General features: G+C 36.1%; 2 protein-coding genes across 13 annotated transcripts in view; both read right to left on the bottom strand.

Annotated features, from left to right (window-relative positions):
* Positions 1–2,184: 2,184 nt before the first annotated feature.
* ABHD10 (abhydrolase domain containing 10, depalmitoylase) lies at positions 2,185–9,313 on the bottom strand. The gene is made up of 5 exons (XM_026700779.2): positions 9,142–9,313; positions 8,032–8,215; positions 5,653–5,764; positions 4,540–4,677; positions 2,185–2,818 (listed from the first exon to the last, which is right to left on the bottom strand). Exons 1-5 carry the CDS (start codon positions 9,308–9,310, stop codon positions 2,483–2,485), a joined length of 939 nt encoding a protein of 312 aa, XP_026556564.2. The 5' UTR covers positions 9,311–9,313; the 3' UTR covers positions 2,185–2,482.
* Positions 9,314–12,124: 2,811 nt separating this feature from the next.
* Positions 12,125–24,305, bottom strand: part of PHLDB2 (pleckstrin homology like domain family B member 2) — a 60,919-nt gene continuing 48,738 nt past the window's right edge. For all 12 annotated transcript variants that reach the window (XM_087937420.1, XM_087937422.1, XM_087937414.1 and 9 more), the window contains 5 exons: positions 19,914–20,004; positions 18,105–18,251; positions 17,300–17,519; positions 15,667–15,752; positions 12,125–14,303 (listed from right to left, as the gene is read on the bottom strand). In XM_087937420.1, coding sequence (XP_087793546.1) covers positions 14,163–14,303; positions 15,667–15,752; positions 17,300–17,519; positions 18,105–18,251; positions 19,914–20,004 — 685 coding nt within the window. In that variant the 3' untranslated portion in view covers positions 12,125–14,162. The remainder of the gene's footprint in view (positions 14,304–15,666; positions 15,753–17,299; positions 17,520–18,104; positions 18,252–19,913; positions 20,005–24,305) is intronic.

Raw genomic sequence — 24,305 nt, 5'->3', positions numbered from 1 at the left:
AACTATCTTGATCTGCATGTAATGAGTCTATCTCATATATTAGTTTCACCTTTTAAGTTGCATTACTGAAATAAATGAACTTTTGTACAATATTCTAATTTTTCGAGTTTTACCTGTAGTTTAAAATCCTTAAAAAAACCTATGTGCTTAGGTAATTATATTTGCAATAGCAACAAGATAACTACAAACTGCCATACAGTTAGCTCCTGAATATTTGAATCTTTAATTACATGATCCATGTCACCTCAGTTTTGCAGCAGAAATGGATTCAATGTTTGTCTTGCAACATACAAAGTCAGCCATTAACAACAGGATGTTAGCAATTTACTAAACTCCTGCTGTTATGGCTGACTTTTAATGGTGCCTGAATTTATTTTCTGTTTAATTAAGGAAAAACAATCTTGCATATACATAGCTTTTGTAAGAAATAAAACTTTGAATGTCTACTATTGACCTCATCCCTTTCCTAAGAGGTCTGTAGGGGGCATGCATAAGCGCACCAAAGTGCCTACCGTCCCTATCCTATTGTTTCTTTTATTTTCTTACATGTATCCATGTTTTCATAACTATTTTTATACTTATACATATTATCTTGTAAGCAATTGATAAATCAAATTAATAAATCAAAAAAAATGTTGAACAATGTTTCCTAAGAACGAATGGTAGTTTTAAAGTTTGTATTACAAACTTTAAAACTACCAGTAGTAGTAGTCCAAAACAGAGTTTGACCATTTACAAGTAGGGCATATATGCATATCCGTGCGCAGTTCAACTTGCACAAGTTGAGCTGTGTGTGCATGTGCTGGGCTGCTGCTTGTGTGGCCCGGTCCTGAATAGGCCACAGCCCAGTATGGGCCACTGCCGGGGGGCTGGGGACCCCTGTTCTATATGACTCAGAATTCAACTTCTTACAAGAAATGCATTGTTGTCAATGATCAGGTAGTCTCACCCAGCAAGGTCATTCCAGTCCAAATTGGAACCACATTATACAGGAAAATAAATCTTAAAATCGTCTGTAACCTTAAATAATAAACAGCAAATACTAATAATGTGATTCTTTTCTCTTTTGCTTGTTTTAATAAGCAACAATTTGATGTTTTTGCAACATTTCTAACACTATGCAGGCAATGTATTTAGAAGAAAGCTTCACTGAAATCTGTATGAATAATTCTGCTTAGGATGTAATGTTATCAAAGGAATTTGTTATTGAAAGTCACTTCTTCGATGCAAATTGTAACCAAACTGTTTCATAAATTTCTATTTCCTGAAAAGAACCAGTATTTCAAAGCAAACTGTTCTGAATACAGGTAAGAAGGTAGGAACGGTTGTGTTCCACCAGCTGCCAGTGGAACTGGCGGCAGACTTGGACAATGAGGTGGTTGGGGAGGAACTTGGGCCAGTCCTGGAGTCTGGGGAAGGCTCTGTTGGATGTTCTGCATCAGAAGCAGAGATAGGGCCAAGGCTGTCTGACATTTCCCGGTTACCATTGGAGATAAGTGGGGAAGAAGAAAAGCTGGTTCCAGATGCGCGTATGCACAGAGGTGTCAGGAGAGAACTGAGGAACAGGGGCCAACTAGGGAATAAAGACACACTGGGATGCTGAATAGCCCCTTCCTGGGGAATAAATAGAAGCAAAAGGGGAATGGTGGTTGCGGGAGAAAATAGTTCCATATTTCTTTTGTAAAATTTGCTTATTGTGGTTCTTGCTTCACTTCTTTCTAGGAATTAATTTACAGCTTTGCGACTGGAAGCTCTCAATCTTGCAATTATGCAAGGACTGATAAGGTCTGTTCTTGCAATTAACCCTTGGAAGGATTATTGCCTGGACTTTTCTGTGTGTGAATGCCATGAATTCACAGTAACTAAATAAAGAGGGGTTTTTTGGGACAAGGAATCTGTTTCTTGGTTCTGCTAAGGCTTGGTCAGAACAGGAACATAGAAATAAAAATTAATACATTATATGAATTAATTCAATAGGGAGCATACTTACCCCTAGTTTTTAATATTCCCCAATGCTAAAAAATACCCAATGTGTATGTGTATACACATAAACACACGTAAAAAATAATTTTAGCTAAAATTCTAACATGCACAGAAAACTTATATTTTACAAATCAGTTGGAAGAACAGTATAGTTTGTATTTAAGGTATAAAAAGGAAAATAAGTCACGCTGCACCCAAAGAGAAAAAGCATATTATTTATTGACATTAATATATCAGAGTACAAAATATTAGAAATGCATATTGCATAGTGATGATTTGTATGTGGTAAAATGTAATTAACAGTAGCATTTCTTCACATTGTATTGTGCAAATGCAGCATTAAAGAAATAACTGTATTTACAGAGAAAAAAAATAAATTAAAAAAATAAGAAATAATTTTAAAGCTCCAGCTTGTTCTAGTTGACCAGTCACCCTTTTGAAATTATTTTCTTTTTCTCTTCTACAACCATATATAAACTTATATACAACACAATTCATGTTAAGTACTTAGCTGATCAATTAAGTCTTCCACAGTATACACAATAACTTTGATATCATCTTTCTCTTTCATCCGATGTTGGCCAGATTTGCGGAGAATAATATCCACATCTCCACTCACAATATTCTCTGCAACTTTCATAGAAATCTGCCATGGAACATCTTCATCCTTTAAGCCATGGATAAGTCTTACAGGACACTTAATAGGTAGTGGACTGCTCAACACACAGTGATTTTCTGCTTCCTGAATGAGTTCATATGGCACAGAGTAAAATCCTTCTTCACTGTATTTGGTTGGGAGTTTCCATTCACCCTTTTCTTCTATTTCTTTTTTTGCCTAAGAGATTAAACATGTGTAAGGTTGATATACTGGAAAGAAAGGCAAAAATGCAGGAATGGCACTCTATAAAGGATGGGCAGTAATTTTATAAATGAGTGCTTTGAGACTCACCGCCCAAGCAACCATTTTACAAAAGTAAAATGTAAAGGCAACCCCCCAAGCAACCATTTTACAAAAGTACTCACAAAATGTCAAAATTATTATACTTTGGCTGAAAATGTACATTATTTACACTGCCTACTGAAGTTCCAAACAATATACGAAACACATTGATGTACAATGCATGAAGATCCTTTAATCTGAATACTTCTTAGCATGAATAACTGAGCATGAATAACTGATAATTTCTCTTTCTGAAAGAGGGTTCTGGTTCACATAAATTATTATTTAATATAAACCCTAGGAAACCCAATAGACCTATCACAAACCTATCTATACTTAATATCACCTCCCAGGAACTGAATAATTATTTATTTATATATTTGGCTGCTTATTTATTCCTCAATGTTTACAGCAAGAAAAACGCAATAAAAGCCAACGAAAACACATGCAAACCATAAAAGCAGGAAATAAATCAGAAACCAATTATTTCAGTTGGTTTTTTAAAAAACATATTCTAGAAGGCTAACAATGAGGGTGCCAATCTAATCTAGAGAGGAAACATGTACATAACATGGAAAAAAAATGCAAAAATGAATGGTCCTTTTCACTTGCCTTTCACAGATTTGCCTTAAATTATGCTACTAGGAACATTAGGTTCCACCCTAATGACTTGAATGGCTCTACTGCTCTTTTAAGGCTCACAGAAACATCCCTTCTTCCAATGAAGTGTTCTATTCAAGAGCTGTGGTCGAACAGTGGTATTGCAGTCTCGAGTCTCACTTGACTCAGCCTTCCATCCTTCTGAGGTTGGTAAAATGAGGACCCAGATTGTTGAGGGCAATGTGCTGACTCTGTAAACCGCTTAGAGAAGCTGTAAAGCACTGTGAAGCGGTATATAAGTCTAAGTGCTATTGCTATTCCATGGAACCAACTTTTGCTCTGGTTTTTCAAGACAGCCGAAAGGGACATAGATAAAATGATGGAACTGATTTAAGAAAGAAGGCTCTTTGTTTCATTGGAGTCCACTTGTTGAAGACATAAGCAGATAATATTGCAGGTTGTGGCTCCAGAAACTATATCAAATTCTGTCCATGAAGAACAAGATTATGTTGCATCTGAGAGTTTTATCACAAAAAAAAGTTCCACTACCTTCTTTCTGCTCAACATTTTCTAATAAGCTTTAAATCATCATGTTTTATCTTTTATTCACTGGCTTAGATTCTTCATTGACCTCACACCAGTTCATTCCTTTGGGTCCTCATCTGACTCATACAAAACAGAAAGTAAACAATGATTGCAGTAAAATTTAATTTTGATAAGATGAAATGAAATGAAATTTTGTAAACCCTGAAGCAGGATGAAACAACAGTTCTTGACCTCGGTATTTTTAACTTGGTTTGTTGGGATAATCCTAAATTGGTTCAGTTAACTAAGTATTTTAAAAAAGAGCTTTTTAAAACATTACCACAAATACTTTAAATAATAAAAGACTATTACTCTTTCTAATCCTCAAGTAGAACTCATGTTTCCAGCTGACATCACAATCTATCCCAGGTCCTTATCTAGGATTATATATTCAATAAACATTTGAATACCAGATCTATATTGGTCCTTACCTCTACAGGAAGTTGTTGAAAAGTTGATACAATATGGTCTGCAGCTACAGCTATTCCAACTAGTGCAGCTATTTTTTCTGGACGGGCAATTGCAGCATGAAGCATCAACCATCCACCCAAACTGGAACCAACTAAAATCTTAAGATAAAAATATTAATAGCACTTTTATTAAGAAATAGCTCACAGACATGTACATCAGTATAACAATGAAGCAAATTAATAAGAGGATAGAACTGCCTATTAAAAATAAGTGTCATTAAACATGGAACCGTATTGATTCACAGTATTTTACATATCTCTTCTTTTTAATAAGTTAATATATAGTATGCCAGTTTACAGCACCATATAATTTTAAAGGATAGTTCAAAAACCTTGCTTATTTTGACAATGTGAGCTATTTTTAAGGAGATTTTTATTATGTGTCATCAAATCATTTTTAACTCCTAGTATCACACAGAAGAGTTGTAATAAAAAATTAAAATTAACTCAAGACTCCATGATTCGTTCTTCTTGTAAGCAAAAACTGCATAATATCATGATATTCATTCATCCATGCTGGCTCATGTGGAGATAAACAATAACACAGTCGTTAAACTAGAACTTGTATCCCTAAGGCTCTTATTATTTAGCATAGCTTCAAACTTTTCTGATTGTGTTCTCAAAGCAGTTTGATTTAAAAGGTAATTTTGTAGAGAAGTATTATAAGCAACAATACTAACACAATAACTATCATCAATCAAAAGTTAATTTTATTAAAGTATTTTACAAATCAAGATTATATTTGTCAGGATTTCACAGTGATCCAGGTTCAATAGAAATAAAGCAATCTGGATTGTACAAAAGTGCCTACATTCCACTATCAGCAATTCCTTAAAGGATGTACGTCTCTTCCTAAGCTTATGATTAGAAGGAATGCGAAAAAGTGCTATCAGTAAGCTTAGGCAAGTTCTGAACCACCTTTTCTTTTTTAAGCATGGATGGTTGAACAGTCTTTACCAGCTTCTCTAAAACAGCAGCTATGAATATATTCATACTTCTATTAAAAGAATAAACCACACACATAGTAAAAGTTGAGTAAACACTATGCTTTGTTTAAAAATAAAACTAGCCAACCTGTGGTCCCTCTGTGAGTTCATCCAGTACTGAAAGCACATCTTTCCGCCACTTTCCTAAAGTACAATCTTTTACACTGCCTTCTGAACTCCCACAGCCTCTGTAATCAAACCTGTGAATTTTTTTTTAAAAAAAAACAGAGTCCAAATAAAGTTAGGGTTTTACAAGCAGCACTCAATGGGGCTACCAAATAGTTATAATAAAGTTGCTACAATTTCTGTTCATGCAAGAATTGCAACAGAAATATTCTCAACCATTCTGATGCTTGGTACATACTTACAAGTGAAGTGCATGTCTGATTATCCTTTCACCACCGTCTCAGTACTATCAACCATATTATCTCTTGGAATATATGGTTGATATGGGGAATATGTTATTATGCAACTCCCAGTCCTAATTGGCTGAATACTTTTTTACAGTGTAGCATATGGAGTGATCTCTTTTGTCAGGGCCCTAGTTTGCACCTATGGTTTAAGTTATATATACTGGAGATAATTTGACATGTAAATGCTGGATTGTCAAAACAGAAACAGTTCCGACAAGCAGATGAAGAATTTTACAAGTATAACCACTTGCTCTGGAGTAGTGTTTCTGAAACTGCTGGAGATACTCATAGATCCAATACTAGAAGATTACATTTCATCAGTGGCCAGGAATGCTTTATATAGCTATAATGTATTTTTGGGAGATAATTACTACAATTTATGCCCTTATAATTTCTTATTTGGATGACTATGATGTGCTTCATGTTATGGTATTTTGATATTTTTGCTTTGATGTTTTTTTATATTCTATGATTTTATTATTGTTCATTACATTAATGATAGCTTCTCACTTCAACAAATTCTGGTATATCATAAAATCTAAAAATAAGTTATAAGAATGAAAATAGCTTGGATTAAAAATAGGCATTAAAATACAGTGTGACAGCCCCTTCCCTGCTGCCAAACACATTGACCACACAGCCAGGTTTTAAGGGTTTTTCAGCACCTCAGGAGAGTGGATGCTATATATCTGGGGAAGTCCTATTCAAGAAGGTGGGAGCAATAACAAAGAAGGCAAGCTTCCTAGGTTCTACAAAATGGTAGCAGAGAAAGCGCTTGGAGTTTGCTCACTCTGTCTGAATGTATCAAATGGCAGAAACAATGGGAGATGGTCCCTTGTAAAACTAGGTCCTTGTTGATCCTACCTTTAGACTTCACTCTCATCATTGCTAGAGACATACTATTATATGTCACACTTTCCATAGAGCAGCGGTCGCCAACTGGTGGGCCGTGAGAGAATTTTGGTGGGCCGCAGAGAAATCTCACCCCCAGAGCACCCCCCCAAAGCAATTAATCCAGGCTGTGCAGAAACACAAGGCTGCGCCACCCACATGGCCTGCCCACTCACTCCTTACCCAGTAAACTTGCCTGCTAAATTGCTATTTTTCCTTTTTCCAACCATCATCTGTTCTGCTGTGCTGGGAGATTTAGATTAGCTAGGAAGCAGGAAATGATTGGATTTCTTGCTTTCTAGCAAGTCTTTAGATCTTCGGCTCTGCTTTTAAGTACAGTCGAACCTCCCTTAGGACTGAAGGTTTGCTTGCAAGCAAATTCAGTGCAGACTCACGGCAAGCAAATTTGAGAGACTGAGCTAGCCAATGGCAGATAGATAGATCACTGAATGATTCTGTGAGCAACTCAATCTGCCTGCCTGCTTTGCCTGATTTTGGGTAAAAGTTGCTGTTTTTTTAAATAAAAAATGCAATATTTACATGCATGGTGTGTTGTGAGTTAATTTTGAGTTTGCTTGCTAGCAAATTTTATGTGACAGACTGAGCTAGCCAATGGCAGATAGATAGATTTCTGAATGAATCTGTGATTCTGTGAGCAACTCAATCTGCCTGCCTGCTTTGCCTGATTTTGGATAAAGTTGCTCTTTTTATTAAAAAAATTCAATATTTATATATTTATATGCAAGCCATGCCCAGCCAGTCACATGACCACCAAGCCACACCACAAATTAGGCCACACCCACAGAACTAGTTAGTGATCCCTGGGATCTAAAATTATGAGTTTGGTGGTCCCTGAGGTCCAAAAGGTTGGCGACCCCTGCCATAGAGGATAGGTTTGGATAAAGAAACCCACATAGCAGAAAATAATAATTACCAGTTCCACTTCAGAGGATTGTAAAATTCTATACTAGTTTTTGCCAATTTAATGGATTATCATGCTTGTGTTTTTAGCAGTATTGTTAATTTATATATAACATTAAGATACCCAACAGTCAGCGAATATAGGATTTATAAATTTAACAACAAAGCAACAATTTAGAAAGTCATATATAAATTAATTAATTACATATCACCAATCAACAGTAAGTTTTTAAAAAACATACCTTACAAAAGCATGACCAACTGATTTGCAGAAATCTTCTAATGCAAGCGCCTTTACACCATTCATATTTGAAAAAATACCGGGCAGGAAGACAACCCCTGGATTCCTGCCTTTCAGCTTATTATAAGCGAGTTTGGGTTGATCAGACCGGTTAAGCAAACTGTGTGATGATTTCTGTTTACAACCTAACCAAAAAATAAACAAACCATTCATATTTTGATGACAGCATTAAAATAATTTTATGCAAATAAAAAGAAACTGACACTAATTAAGGCACTGATTGAGGCAAAAACAGGAATAAAAAATCTGTTTTTATGAAACCATGATTTAAATTTTTAACACTTAACATGCAAAGGATGGAATTATAATTTCAGATGAGAAAATAAAAAGTGATTTGTAATAATTTTACAATGTATTTGTAAACTATTTTCCAAGGTTGCAGGGTTTTACAGGGGAAGGGATACTGATGGTGATGTTATGATGGCTCTTTCTAATTTCAATATTTTTCCTTCCCTTCTGGAAATACAATCGCTTGATAACCTTCAGCAAGTATGACCACTATTCTGAATACTGCAGGCAAATACATCAGAAAGCCCTTTATTCCATAAACAGGCTTACAGCACTCAAAATATATGTATTACTGATGTTTGCTGTTAACAATAAAATAGCCTAGCAGGTAAGACTCAGACTTAAAATAACCGCACAACATAATTCAGCATTACTCATGTATTTGGGTAGCTTGTCTATATAATGCTTTACACACACACAAAAATAGCATTCTTTAACACGTTCAATCTTGAAGATTCTACTCAATTGAAAGCGGATTAAAAAGGAATTTAGATTCGACTGAAAGAACTTAGTAAACCAAGCTCAATATTTGGAAAAAAATCTGTTTGTGATTTTTTGGGGGAAAGCCACTATGGCAGAAGGAAAATAATATATATTCTTTTCCACTGATGTGTAAAATGCATGTGCATTTTCGTTCAAGTGCTAATCTGCATCAATCATATCCCAATCTTAATTACAAATTAGCGTTAAGGGGAGGCATCTCCTCCATCGCTGCCTTTTTCGGCCGGCGGGACGCAGCAGACCTCACCCACTCCGCACTTACCCAGCAACTGAGGGAAACCTAAACCTGTCCTATGGGCGAGAGATGAACCCCATTTCTGCTTTCCCCGCGAAAACACTCTCGTAACGCCCGCTACTGCCATGTCCCTCCTGCCCGACGGCGGAACTGGCAGACGCCTTTTCCTTCGGCTGCTTTGCCAGCGACAGAGCATGCGCAAAAGGGGGGGGAAGGGGACACGTCGATTAGGCATGCGCATGCGCCAACTCTTGCTTTGCAGTATAGAACAACGAAAACCGCTTCGAGTGCATCTATCTATAAGATACAATAGAGCTTCTCTATAGTAGCTCTTCCGATTTATACATTTACACTGATAAGTCTGTTCTTTGCAAATTTTACTGGCCGATGGGTTGTTTACATTAGGTTTTTTTTTTCTTTCCTGTTTTTTGTAATAGCTGACAGCTGAACACCAAGGACCCCCTCATTTATACATTCATTAATGAAACGTGGTTTAAGAACTGGATTTAAAAACTAGTCTGAAGACCGTGATCTATGTTAGACTGGTGCTTTGAAAACACAAATAAAACAGAACATGACATGAAATGTATTACTAATACATACATTATTATCTTGCTGTGTTTGTCTATTGAAACAAAAACAGACAACTGCTGATTTTTCAACTAGCAAATTGTTAGAGCATTTCAGTAGTCCAGGCCATTCCGATTACTGCCTGTTTTTGAACAAGAGGTTGTTGAACTCACATGCATCAGTTGATTCAGGCAATTCCAGAACGTTTCAACAAACTGGATTATAAAAAACACTAATTATTGATAAGGTAGTTGCAACGTGTCTTGTGTAATCTGCATAACTACTCTAACTTCCCCTATAATCAAGCCACTCAATGCATTTAATGAACTGCAATTTCATATGAACTTTAATCAAATTTGTTAGTTGGAAAAATGCTAGTCTTTCTTAATATTGTCAGAGATACAGATGTTACATTCTATCATGTTCCTATTTATAAGGGATTTTGCCTGATGTTTACCCCTCCTCCCCTTCCTATGTTGATGGACGGAATTTCTTTTCTTTTCACCAGTGTGAGAGCCAGTTTGGTGTAGAGGATCAGGTAGCAGGAAAGAAACTGCAAGAATGGTTAGAACGTAGTACTGCATAGCTAATTCACTGCTCACTCAAATTTGATTCTGACCAGCTGAAGGTTGACTCCACTTTCCATCCTTCCAAGGTCATTAAAATGAGGACCCAGATTGCTTGGGGCAATATGCTGACTCTGTAAACCAGGGCTGTCAAACTCCTGGCCCATAGGCCGGATACATCATGCACTGGCCATGCCCACGCCCGGTTTAGTGAATGGTAAAAGTCCCGATACATCATGTGACGCTGCCTTGACAGTGTGTGTTTGACACCCCTGATGTAAACTATTGAGAGGGCTGTAAAGCACCATGAAGTGGTATATAAATCCAAGTGCTATTGCTTATAGGTCTCAGATCCCAGTTGGGTGGACCTTAGACTAGTCACTTTCAGCTCTGGGAAAGAAGCAATGGCAAACCACATCTGAAAAACCTTGCTGAGAAAACCGCAAGGACTTGTCTGGGCAGTCTCTGAGAACTGGACATGATTGAAGGAGGGGGGGGAATCTGGTGTGATGTTGACCACTAGGAGGCAACATGAGTCATTACATCCTTTACTGAGACTTTTCAGTCACAGGCAGCCAAATGTTATTCTGTGGGGCTCAATCCTTTAGCATGAATTAAATTCATAGACCTCTATAGTTTAGATAACATATACGGTATATTAGCTTTCAGAGATCTCCAAGTCTTGGTACTCAAAAAGGATCTTTTTTTTTGTAACTTTTTTTGGCAAAAAAGTAATCTTGAATTTAATGAATGTATTCCAGATACGCCATGTTAGATTGCTACATAATTCAGATTTAATGATAGATTTAACAACTGAATTAATTTTGTACACATTTTTAAATTTATCACGTGGATTTTCATATTTTGTTTTTCTCACTATATTATACTATTTAGTGTATGTCTATTTTATTACTTTAACAGTAAACATTTTTAGAAACAAACCTATTCTAATCTGGCTGAATTGGTGCACTGAGTTCCTTAAACAATGTTGTCTATTGGAACTGTGCCTTTTCTGTAACAACTCCTACCTTACTGGTATTTGGAAAGTCTCTGAAACTCTTTTCCCCACACCTTTTCTTCTTTTCCTTTGTCTCCATTACAAATTTTCCACCATCTTTGTTAGCTTTGTTTTCTGATGGTTTTGTCTTTTTTCTGTTGTTTTTAAAGAAATTTGAGTCACTCAGAGTTCGGCTGCATATAACATTTAATGAGTTACTACTGTATACAATAAATAAGTATTTAATAAAAGCCAACTTTGAAATGAAATCAGATGGCAGCGCACCTTCAACTAACCAACTAACCTTCAACTACTTCTATGATCGTAGATATTTACGATATTTAGCTCAGTCCATTCTGTAACTGCATTAACAGCTACAGGGAATCTCAAATCTCTTAGGTTCCCAGAAAATTATTGAAAAATCAGACTTGAATTTGAAAATGTTTTAACATTTATTTAAATGTTGCCATTACAACATGCAAGATACAAAAAAATAGAAAACCTGTAAAATTTATATCGAAGTAAAATTAAAATATTCATTAGAAACAGTGAAACCAATGGCATTAATTTTTGGAAATTATCTTATAACATTGGTGAAGCAAAATTTTCAAACTCCTTTTCCTTCAGAAGACACAAATTTAAGTTTTTCTTTTGTATTTTTTATTTTTTAGTGTGGGATGGATCTAGATGAATTGTGTCGAGAACAAAATTCTGGAAGCAATCCACCTTTCTATTAATACAAACTTAATTTTGATAGATTTCAATGGGCTTACTTTAATATGATTAAGTCTGAATTAAACTTAATGCCTTTTTCTCTGGTGAACAAAAACACAAGTAAATACCAGTAAGTTAAATAACATATATTACACAGTGTATATACAATTAAAGTTTAATACTTCTTTATTTATTTGCATTTAATTAAAAGAAAAACAACTTTAAGCCCTGATTCAACAATTTAAATGCAAGTTTTTTGTGTGATTTTTCATGTAAATGCATCCGAAGATATGTGGCATCTCTGAACTACTGTTATCATGCTACTTGGCACCATACACTATACTAAATTCAGTATATTTCAATAACTATTTTTGAAAAGTGGTTTATTTATAATTTCTTTAATGAGATTTAAGATTTTTCATTTAGTGCACTGAAAATATGGCATGTATAAAATCAAAATATTAAAAGGCAACATCAAATACAAGCATGATTCAAAATCCAAACTTCCTCTGAATACAGTACTTAAAGATGATAAGATTATTTTAAATGAAATGATCTTTAAGGAATATATAATCTTAAGAACATAACATGGTGATCACTTGAATGCATAATTTTTTAAAAACATGGTATGGCAAGTGCTAGATATAGGTTCCAGACCATCAATTAATTTACCCACTGAGTCTGGAATCAGTGGTTAGTGATTTAGTCCAGTATCCCTCTAAGATTATCTTTTTTATAATCAGCACTAAATAATTTTTTGATCAGAGTTGCCTGAGCTTAAACCCGGAAGTATTTGCATAATGCACATGCTCTGTTAACTGAATTATGGTCCCCATACATTTCTTCAGACATGAGGAACAGAAAGAAGGACTGTACTGCACTTTATTCAAGAGAAATGCTTTGATAGTTTCCTCAGTACATTAGTGAAACATTTTTTTCTATGTTAACAACATAAAGAGTGATCTAGAATATGAAATCTGAAACATAGCACTAAAATGAATGTGTAGTAGAACTGTTGCAATTTTGTTTATGATGCAAAATAAGTTTTCATGGCTTCTATTCAGACACCTACCAAATTAGCTGCAAAATATGTCTGTGTGCCAAAAAGAAATGCTTCATCATCAACGGAAATATAATTCAGAAAAGATTTGAAGATTTTTCTTCATGATTGATCTTAAGTACAGTATATCCTAAGAAATTTTTCGTTCTAGTTTATAAGCCAATTTAGGCTGGGAGAATATTCAATTACATTCAAATATTTATTTTATATGGGAAAGTTGTGAATAGTTGTTCCAAAGACTTGTAATTTTACACACAAAAACCAAGTTATTTGGGGAGGTCCTTACATGGTTATGGCTTTTTAATTTTGGTTCTTAATTCTACTACGCTAGTATGGTGAAGGAATACTTTTGTAAAGAAATCGTAATTTGCTAAGAAAATAAGCAATAGCCTCAGTAGAAATGCAGACATAATTGCTCACTATAGATTTTTATCTGATTCTATCCTCTAAAGAAGAAAGCTAAAATACCTAAAGATATCAATTTTGTTAACATTCAAAATAACATCCAGCATTTCAAAGATACAGATAGAAAGATTTTTAAAACACTAGTATATATAAAAGAATTTAAAAACTGTTCTATTACATAAAATTAAATCTCTACACACGGAGTATGAATCTTTGGTTGTGTTTTAAGACAAAAAACACTGCAAACAGTAGTTTAAAATTTGCTATAAAATACTTGTAAGGAAAAGAACATAAAATTGTTCATAAACCCTGTACATTAAATATAGAGGCATCATATCTTTTTCTTTCACTTCTTAATACAAAATACTATACTTAAAAGTATAGCAATACTGTTAATGACATTTTTTTTTCCATAAGGAAAGTTCAGCATGGTAGAATTTGTAAGAAAATGCCACATAAATTGGCTTATGGCTGTCCGGTTATTCATTTTTAGAGGGTTCTTATCTTTTAAGTAGGGTTTTTTTTGTGTTATGTCAACATCTAATGAATCAAATACATAACAAAATAAAGTCCCATCAGAATTTCATGTTTCCTTACATATGATGCATTTCCTTTTGAAATTAAGATTAGTTCTATTGATAGAATTTTATACATATGACTTGTCAATGGCTTTCCACTCTCAAAAACACAGCTATTATTGCATTATGCCCTACTGTCGAAACTTTGCACTATATTACTACAGCATGAAGTGTGTGTATCCTTCTGCTCCTGTAACTATTACATCCATCCATATTCGCATAGCTTCTGGTGATGGGGCCACCATATAATATATTCTGTCATGAGTTTTAACGCTGAAGGTAAGCAATGGATTAGGGCTCTGGAAAGAAAGTAGAAGTTTATATAATTATTATTATACATTCTGAAACAGATGGAAATGTAATATTGAATGTTACATTTTTACTCTTTTTCTTGAATAATTGTGAAATAAAGAATGTAGCTGAGTTGAAATATAAATTGAGTGCATAATTGTATGTGCGATTTTCATTACTAGTTATTGATTTCGTTAAAATAAACATTTATTTTAATCCTGGCTCTGCCCTCTTAGGAATGTGGCTAATGGCAGTCAATGAACACACTGTCTCACACACAGACACACACAAATACAAATACATGTGACATATAATGTGTCATATAAACATTACCCTACACTATTTGTATTGTTTATCTAGCTTTCCTTTCTGTATACTGTTTGTTATTTTGTGGTGAGGAACTAATTTAAAATCAAAATTATCTTATTTTGGGTAAAAAGGGAATATGTCCCAACATTATTGGTTATGTTGGCTGGCAGTTGTAATTTTTGCTGCTCAGATTTTATACATTTTAGGTTTCAAAATAGGATTTTGAACAGATTCCAGGTAAAAACACAATACTTTTCTAGTGACAGTGAACCTATGATATGTGTGTCACAGATGACACACCATGCCATTTTTGATGACACACCAAGCCTTTTAACCCTTTGGAAGTTCTGCGAGAGGGCCTGGCACAACCTCTGAGGCATCTGAAAATTGTGCAAACATTCTGGCTCCAGAGGCAATCCAGAGATGCCTTTTTTGTCCAGGATGGGGATGAAGTGCATGCGATACACCAGTAGTCAAGTTATGCATTTCTAAATTTTAGATATGCTGAGCCCAAACAGTTTGTCATCACTGCGTATTTCTGTAATGAAATACTAGTTATCTATTGTAATTGCATTTATTGTATTAGCTATAAATTACTATATGTTGGCAGAGAAGCAAAGACACTAGCACAATACCATGATCTTTATAAACTGTCAAAATCAGAATGTGTATAGGATCTATAGTCTCATTAAGTTTTTTGAACATATTTTTGCCTCAGTTTCATTACAGTAAAAAGCTTATTTAAATGTGGATACTATACAACCTAAGCATAATCATGAGCTTGATCAAAATATAACATTTATTTGTAAATTAATTTTTAATTAATGGTAAGAAAGTATTGATATTTAAAATTTCTTACAATCTGGATAGTACATTTCATTTCAAAGGATTTATTAATTTTTCTCGATTTTCTCTTATATTTTCATATACTGTTCTTCAACCCATCAGCTTTTTGCTATTAAGTCACCTTTTCTATTATTATCTATATATAATAATAGTGTCTATTTCATCTAAACATTAAAAATATATTTTAATAAAAGCAAGATATGCATCTTTTCTTACCTTGCAAGCATTCTTTAAATGATCATAATAAACTTCTTCAATGGCTTGGAAATAAATTACTCCTTTTAATTTAGTTTCATGTTTGTCTAGAGTAAAATAAAAAAAAACCTGGGTTGAAACAAACAAGCCATCATAGAGATTACAGATTACCATTAAGACCTCTATTTAATTTAAAATAAACTGGTGTTTTACTTGGATACCAATTTGATTTGACAATACATTAACACATCAGAATATCAACGAGGCATACTCACAGTAAGGTACAGTATTTTTATCTGGAACACATATTTACTGTGTCCCAAGATGAATCTATCACTCCATCAACTAACCAATGGATCAGCCAGTTTGTCTGTCTGTAGTTGGTTCCCAAAATTATTAACCATTTGGCACACGACTGTATTTTTTATTTTCTCTATTTCAAACCTAATAAAAGCTTTTAGCTGTGAGTTGAAATACTAGGTAGAGAGAGATTACTGATGGTAGAACAAAAGGTGAAGAAGGCCATTATTAATCTCTCAAGAGAGATAGCACAGGAACAAAAGTCAGTCACACAAACTATATTTCTTTAGGCTACATTTGCCTTTGCACAGGCTTCAAAAATATCAGCAACTGATTCTCTGTCTGGTTGCTGGGTGGGCATGACCATGGTAGGCATGGCCTAATCGGCCTCCTGCACCATGACGGGAGGGCATTTCACCCTCCCCGGGCTCTGGTGGTTTTTCTTGAGTCTCCGGGAGGGCGAAAATGGCCTCTGGAGGCCGCAAATGAGCCTCCGGAAATTCCGGGAGGTCCATTTTTTGCCCTCCCCAGGCTTTGGAGACTTTCTTTGACCCTCCAGGAAGGCAAAAACAGCTTTACCCAGGCTCCGGAGGCTGGAAAAAGCCTGTTCCTGGCCTTCCGGATCTTCCAGGAGGTCCATCTTTTGCCCTCCCCGAGCCTCTGTGCAGACCTTGTACTTATCTGGCATTCAAAACGGGCCACATGGGGGAATTCTGGGAGGGGTGGGCGGGGCCAGCCAGGGGTGGGATTTGTGGGTTCACTGAACTCCACAGAATCTTAGCTAGAGGATCTCCCGAATCCGTGTGAACCCGCAGCAACCCACCCCTGCCTTTGCATTCCTTGCTGTTAAGCCTCCTGTTGCCTCCTTGTCAATCTTATTGGTTTGCTATAATATCAGCTAATGTAAAGTGCACAGTGCAGGATAGTCAATTACAGAAAACAAGCACAAAAAGCTTTTGGCAATGTGAGATTCTCCAGATTGTAAGTCCTAATTTTCTAGCCTTAAAAATGCATATGTTTCCAATAGCGATAACTTGTAACAAAAATTCTTAGAAAACAATAAATAACCAGGTCTGTAATTTGAAGAATATTGATTCATAGTTTATGCAAACAAGTTCATCAGTTTTGATTCCATCTACACACAGTTATATTGGGCATTTCTTTGTTTCTAAAGAACCAGAACATGAGGTACGAACATTAATTCTAACCTTTAACTTCATTCCAAGATGTAAACATACAAGACTGGTAAGCAATAAGATAAACATTTTTAAGTTAAAAAATAGAATTTATGAATGTAATAAATTTAATACAGCAACAGGAAGAATGCCATGGCAAAACTAAGACCATAACTCACCTGCATAATAAGAAAATGTTCTTTTGTTTCTATCAAACACAAACCATCTTTTTTTCCATGTTTTAATTTTCCCTCCCATCTTAATAAGAAAGCCCCGGCAAGTCTTCTCAGTGAGAGAGACATGGTAACAAGTCTCTATATTATGGCCAGCTGTCTCTATGTGGCCACGCAGATCAAAATCTTCCTTTCTGACTGGCAAATAACGAGTCAGGGGACGAGACTAAAATAAAGATACAATTAATATTGTTATTACAATTTTCTGTCTTCATTATTACAATTAGTCCAGTTTTTTTCAAAAACTGCATGGCATTACAATTCTTCCCTTTTAGCATAAAAACGTTATGCAAAGTGTAGGAAAAAAGATGTGTGTTCTTAAAGAACCACTTCAACTGCATTTAGCTTAGGTTTCTCCTGACATCTCCCCTTCATGTTTCATCTAACAAAATGAGAAGTATGGTCTATAGAGAGCCATTTTAGCTTATTTTAATAAATGTAAAATCCTCACAATAGACAGCATGTTATCTACTAATTGTTTACATTTGCACATTTAAAATAATCAATTTTCCCATCTTCTCAGGATAGAAATCATCTATTTGCCCTGCATTTTCATCACTTGTATATAACCTACAATGTTATCTCTACTTTTTAATAAAAATAGCTATGCTGGTCTTTGATAAGTTTGATAAGTGTAGACTTCTACCAAGGTCTTTCTCATCTTGGTCCAACAAAATGATCTATTCATACGTAGGAACTTCTTCTCTTCCTTCAAACAGCTGTATTTTCTCTATTTCAAGATATTACATACCTGGCTTCTCTGTTTTTCACGTATCTTAACTTCTTTTTCAATTAATTTTTGTCGCTGACTAGTTTCTTCTTGTAACCTTTTTTCTAACTGTTCTCTGCGACGCTTTTCTTCTTCTAGGGCCTTTTTTTTAACTTCCATTTCTCGTTCCTAAAGGAATACAGGCAATTTAACATAAATGAACGTTCTCCACTTTTTTTAAAAAAAATAGTTTTAATACAAGTTGATCTAACTTAAATGTACTGTTTGCTAATCTACCTTCCAGTTTCTGAGCCCCGGTAAATGGAACAAGTGAAAGTGGTAAGAGTTTTGCCCCTTTTTCATCTTCCTCAGATTTGGATGATTATTTCCTGTCTATCTCTGTATATGTGCATGTCTCCCATATCCTTTCTGATTGTGTGGAGTTGGATATTCTTGCTTCAGCTTGGGGCAAGGCACTGAGTTGCATTTATTTTTATGATAAAAATGACAGCAATCATGGCTCGTCTTTGACACTCAGTAAAAACAAATAAAAATAGAAAATATTAGCAAACATCTGAAACACAAAAATACCCACTCTGCCTTAGGGCCTGGGGTGGTTTTGCCCAAATCATAAAGTTTTATTTCTATCAACATTTTTGAGAATCACTGGATTATAATACCGATTATAAAATCTATTGAGATGTTTATTTTTAAAAGCTGTTGAAGTTGTGGTTTAAATACAAAGATAAATACTGGATGGATCTATGGTACAATTAAGGATATATATCTACATGTGTAATACTCAGGTTTACAACTATCATTAGGCATTACAGATAGCCATCAAAACTTTAATTTTGGAGTCTTGATAACACATAGTTTGCATCCTCCTTGTAATGATAGTTGAATAACACAATAGGATTCAATAAAAATAGCTGTTAAAGCAGATTTAGGATTAATATATTCAAGTTCAGTATCAATATTGTATTAAGCCAGGTTATTTAAAGACTTCCAAATATAGATCAAGTTACTGTTTCTCTTAAAACGTAATCCAAATTTAATGTCCTGAATATTCAGACTGTCATTTATTCTCTAAAACGTGTATGTAGCTAGATAGGGGGAGTTGTGTTGGTTTAGAAAAGCAGACTCAACATTTATTTGTTTAATCATATTTGTTATATTTACTTTTTATAAGTTTTCCAATTATACTGATGGGATTATATGAAAGATTAAGGGCAAAAATCATTTTGTTAAACTTCACTTGGATGCAGGCAATTTTCTATTACGAGAATTTTCCAGGAATTTTCTTTACCTCTTTTTTGTAACTAACAGGTTCCATAGATTCAAAAAACTTCAAAACTCCTCTTCCAAAAAGTTCAAAGCAAGATAAGCAGCATTCTCTCTCTCTTTTATTCTCAAAATAACTTTATATGGTAGGCTGCACTGACAGAAAGTCGTTATGACCTGAATATTTCTGGTGCCAAACCAGTATTCCAACCACCACAGCAAATATAGGAGATTGATTCCTTTCTCTTCAATGCACGTGTTATTATAGATATCTCTCTTAGACCAGAAGCTTTATTATTCATGTCCTTAAAAATAAGATTATCTCAAGCAACAACTTAATTTGCTTATTTTACAGACTAGTTTTGGATTATATTGCATATTTCTTATTAATCTATAATAAATAAACCTGGGTATCTGTACACTTTTAAATCTGTGTTGGCTGATGATATTGAAGTTAATTACAATGCAAGTCCTGTCAACTTCTATCAAAACATACTAATTTCAAAATCTAATGAACATACAACTTCAACAATGGAATATCTTTGAAGTTTCTATGTATATCATTACCCTGGATTCAAGCAACCGTGTCTTCTCAGCATGAGCTTGTTTTAAAAGTCTTTCCATCTCTTCTATTCTTGCCACATTTGCAGTACTGGCACTGTAACAAAAACCAGTAATAATAACTGAAATATTTGAAAAAATATTTCAATCCATTAAAATATATTTCTAGGCTTTTTTTGTTTTCTATGTATTTCCTTCAGTGGAATTACTGATCAAAAGGAACTGTTTAGCCAACTTCGTATTTTTCCACCCAAGTACAAAACAGCAAAGAATCAATCAATCAGCAAAAATACCTAAAACAAAGAGCAAAAATGCAGAACAATTTTTGTCAGATTAATCTAATGGGTGTTCAAGTAGACCAAGATTTTAGTTATAGACAACATGATCTCAGAAGCTTCCAAATAAATCGGTGCTGTAGATAAAATGCTGTTTCTAGCAAAATCATCATTAAGAATACAATTTGTGGTAAGTGTCAAGTGAAATTATTATTTATGTATTATTTAATCTTATTACTCTTCAGCTAAAAGGATTTCCATTGAAATTATACACAGGGAAATGTGACACAGAACAAGAAATGGAAGGAAGTAAAAAATACTAGCACTTAAAGTGACTTATATTACAACAATCAGTCAAGATGGAAACATTTCAGGTACTCTGATGAAATGGCTGCTAACTACTGGTGGGATTCAAATAATTTAACCACTGTTTCTCTAATGACTGGCTGGGTGGGTATGGCCATGGTGAGCATGGCCAGGGGATGTAACAGACAGCATTTGGCCTCCTGACCCCCATGGGAGCAAAAATGGGCCATGGGGAGGCGCCGTAACCCCCTGCAAACTGTTTTGGACCTAGTAGGCCTCCCTGCACTTACCTGGGAGCCAAAACGGGGTGTGTGGGGCCTTCTAGAAGGGGTGGGATGGGGTCAGCCAGCAATTTAACACCGGTTTGGCTGAAGTGGTGCGAACCAGTTGAATCCCACCACTGCTGCTAATTAACAATGAATGAAATACCAGAATTAACTGGTCATTAAATAGACAGAAGAGATGTAATATTCCCAATTTCCTATCTTCTCAATTACAATAACTATATATATATATATATATATATATATATATATATATATATATATATATATATATATATATATATATATATATGGATCTTTGGTTGTTCGGGTTTTCTCCCGCGTAAGATTCAAAGTGTCTAGGCAACGTTTCGATGAAGTCTCATTCATCATCATCAGGCCTCTGTCTTTGGCTCTTGCTTTTCAGAGTGATAGAAAAACGCCCACACATCACTCTGAAAGCAAGAGCCAAAGACAGAGGCCTGATGATGATGAATGAGACTTCATCGAAGTGCCAGACACTTTGAATCTACGCTGGAGAAACTCTACAACAAAGATCCACATACAAATACCCGAGAACCTCAGAAAACAAATTATATATATATATATATATATATATATATATATATATATATAAAATATATATATATATATATATATATATATATTTTCTGAGGTTCTCATGGTATTTGTATGTGGATCTTTGGTTGTTCGGGTTTTCTCCCGCGTAAGATTCAAAGTGTCTAGGCAACGTTTCGATGAAGTCTCATTCATCATCTTCAGGCTTCTGTCTCCGGCTCTGTGCTTCTCAGAGTAATGTGAGATTGCAGCTGCTTCCTCCTTTTAACTGCCAGTGGGGGTGGGACTTGATTGGGTGGGGGCTTGGCTGTGTTCTGATTGGGTGGGGTGTGTTCTCATTGGTAGGGGGTTTGGCTGTGTTCTGATTGGTTGGGGGTTAGCCGTGTTCTGATTGGTTGGAGGCGTGTTCTGTTCAGGTGGGGGCTTGGTTGTGCTCAGGTTAGTCTTAGTTGCTGGGGATTTGAGCTGGTGAGTTGTGATCTTGCTGTTTGGCTTCGAGTTCGTGGTCGTGCTGCATCTTCATAGTGGGTGTCGGTTTGCTTCATGTATGGCTCAGAGGGGTTTGAAGTGGGTAGTGATGCAGCTGCAGTGCAGCTTCTGGTCCATGGTCGTGTCTCATTTTCTGAATGGGTGGGAGTCTGTTTTCTACATGGAAGTGTGGTGGTGGCATCTTGTGTGGCTCTCATGGGTGTGGGTCTGGTGTCCTTCTTCATGTTAGGTACTCGTCTGTTCATGAGGGCGGGTTTCCAAATGGCTGGAAGGCGGGAGGTGTCATCTCGTTTGTTCATGCTGTGTGGGCGTTTTCTATCTCTATGGCTTCTCTGATTATTCTGCTGTTGAAGTGTTCGGTTTTGGCGATAGTTCTGGTATTTTTAAAATCAATTTCATGTCCTGTGGCTTTGAGGTGTTGGACCAGGGAAGAGGTCGTTTCTTCTTTTTGATTGAGTTCTTATGTTCTTCAATGCGTGCACTTATTCTTCTGTTAGTTTGTCCAATGTATGTGGTAGGGCAGGCAGTGCAGGGAATTTCGTATACTCCTTGGTTTTCTAATTCGATTTTGTCTTTGGGGTTTCTTAGGATGGTGGATATTTTTCTGTTTGTGCAGAATGCTGTTTTGATGTTGTGTTTTTGGAGGATCTTGCTAATTTTGTCTGTAGTGCCTTTTATATATGGGAGGAGGGCTTTGCCGTTTTCTTGTTCTCTGTCTTGGATTTTGGTTGGGGTTTCTTTTTGGATTAGGTGGGTAATCTTCTTTCTTTGGAATCCATTGGCTGTAAGTACGTTGGTGAGAGTGTGTAGTTCGGTTTTTTCGTGTTGTTCATCGGCTAAGCATTTTGTTCTGGAGATGAGTGTCTTGGCTACGGAATTGATCTGTGCTGGGTGGTGGTGTGAGAGTGCATGTAGATAGCGGTTAGTATGTGTTTTCTTCTGGTAGATGGTGTGTCCTAGGGAGCCATTGGATCTTTTGTATACCAAGACATCTAGGAAGGGAAGTTGATTGTTGGCTTCTGTTTCCATGGTGAATTGTATTTTGGGGTGTAGGCTGTTGAGGTATGTGAGGAAGTTGTTCAGTTTTTCTTTCCCGTGTGGCCAGATTATGAAGGTGTCATCTACGTATCTGAGCCAGAGTTTGGGTTTGTGGTCGTATTTTTCTAGAGCTTGTGGTCTCTTCAACAGCAGAATAATCAGAGAAGCCATAGAGATAGAAAAACACCCACACAGCATGAACAAACGAGATGACACCTCCCGCCTTCCAGCCATTTGGAAACCCGCCCTCATGAACAGACGAGTACCTAACATGAAGAAGGACACCAGACCCACACCCATGAGAGCCACACAAGATGCCACCACCACACTTCCATATAGAAAACAGACTCCCACCCATTCAGAAAATGAGACACGACCATGGACCAGAAGCTGCACTGCAGCTGCATCACTACCCACTTCAAACCCCTCTGAGCCATACTTGAAGCAAACCGACACCCACTATGAAGATGCAGCAGGACCACGAACTAGAAGCCAAACAGCAAGATCACAACTCACCAGCTCAAATCTCCCAGCAACTAAGACTAACCTGAGCACAACCAAGCCCCCACCTGAACAGAACACGCCTCCAACCAATCAGAACACGGCTAACCCCCAACCAATCAGAACACAGCCAAACCCCTACCAATGAGAACACACCCCCACCCAATCAGAACACAGCCAAGCCCCCACCCAATCAAGTCCCACCCCACTGGCAGTTAAAAGGAGGAAGCAGCTGCAATCTCACATTACTCTGAGAAGCACAGAGCCGGAGACAGAAGCCTGAAGATGATGAATGAGACTTCATCGAAACGTTGCCTAGATACTTCGAATCTTACGCGGGAGAAAACCCGAACAACCAAAGATCCATATATAGCAAGATCCTCCAAAAACACAACATCAAAACAGCATTCTGCACAAACAGAAAAATATCCACCATCCTAAGAAACCCCAAAGACAAAATCGAATTAGAAAACCAAGGAGTATACGAAATCCCCTGCACTGCCTGCCCTACCACGTACATTGGACAAACTAACAGAAGAATAAGTGCACGCATTGAAGAACATAAGAACTCAATCAAAAAAGAAGAAACGACCTCTTCCCTGGTCCAACACCTCAAAGCCACAGGACATGAAATTGATTTTAAAAATACCAGAACTATCGCCAAAACCGAACACTTCAACAGCAGAATAATCAGAGAAGCCATAGAGATAGAAAAACTGAACAACTTCCTCACATACCTCAACAGCCTATACCCCAAAATACAATTCACCATGGAAACAGAAGCCAACAATCAACTTCCCTTCCTAGATGTCTTGGTATACAAAAGATCCAATGGCTCCCTAGGACACACCATCTACCAGAAGAAAACACATACTAACCGCTATCTACATGCACTCTCACACCACCACCCAGCACAGATCAATTCCGTAGCCAAGACACTCATCTCC

This window comes from Pseudonaja textilis, chromosome 7 (assembly GCF_049901715.1).
Source record: "Pseudonaja textilis isolate UNSWEBS1 chromosome 7, rPseTex1.2, whole genome shotgun sequence".
Lineage (NCBI taxonomy): Eukaryota > Metazoa > Chordata > Lepidosauria > Squamata > Elapidae > Pseudonaja > Pseudonaja textilis.
This window is presented reverse-complemented; position numbering and strand designations above follow the sequence as displayed.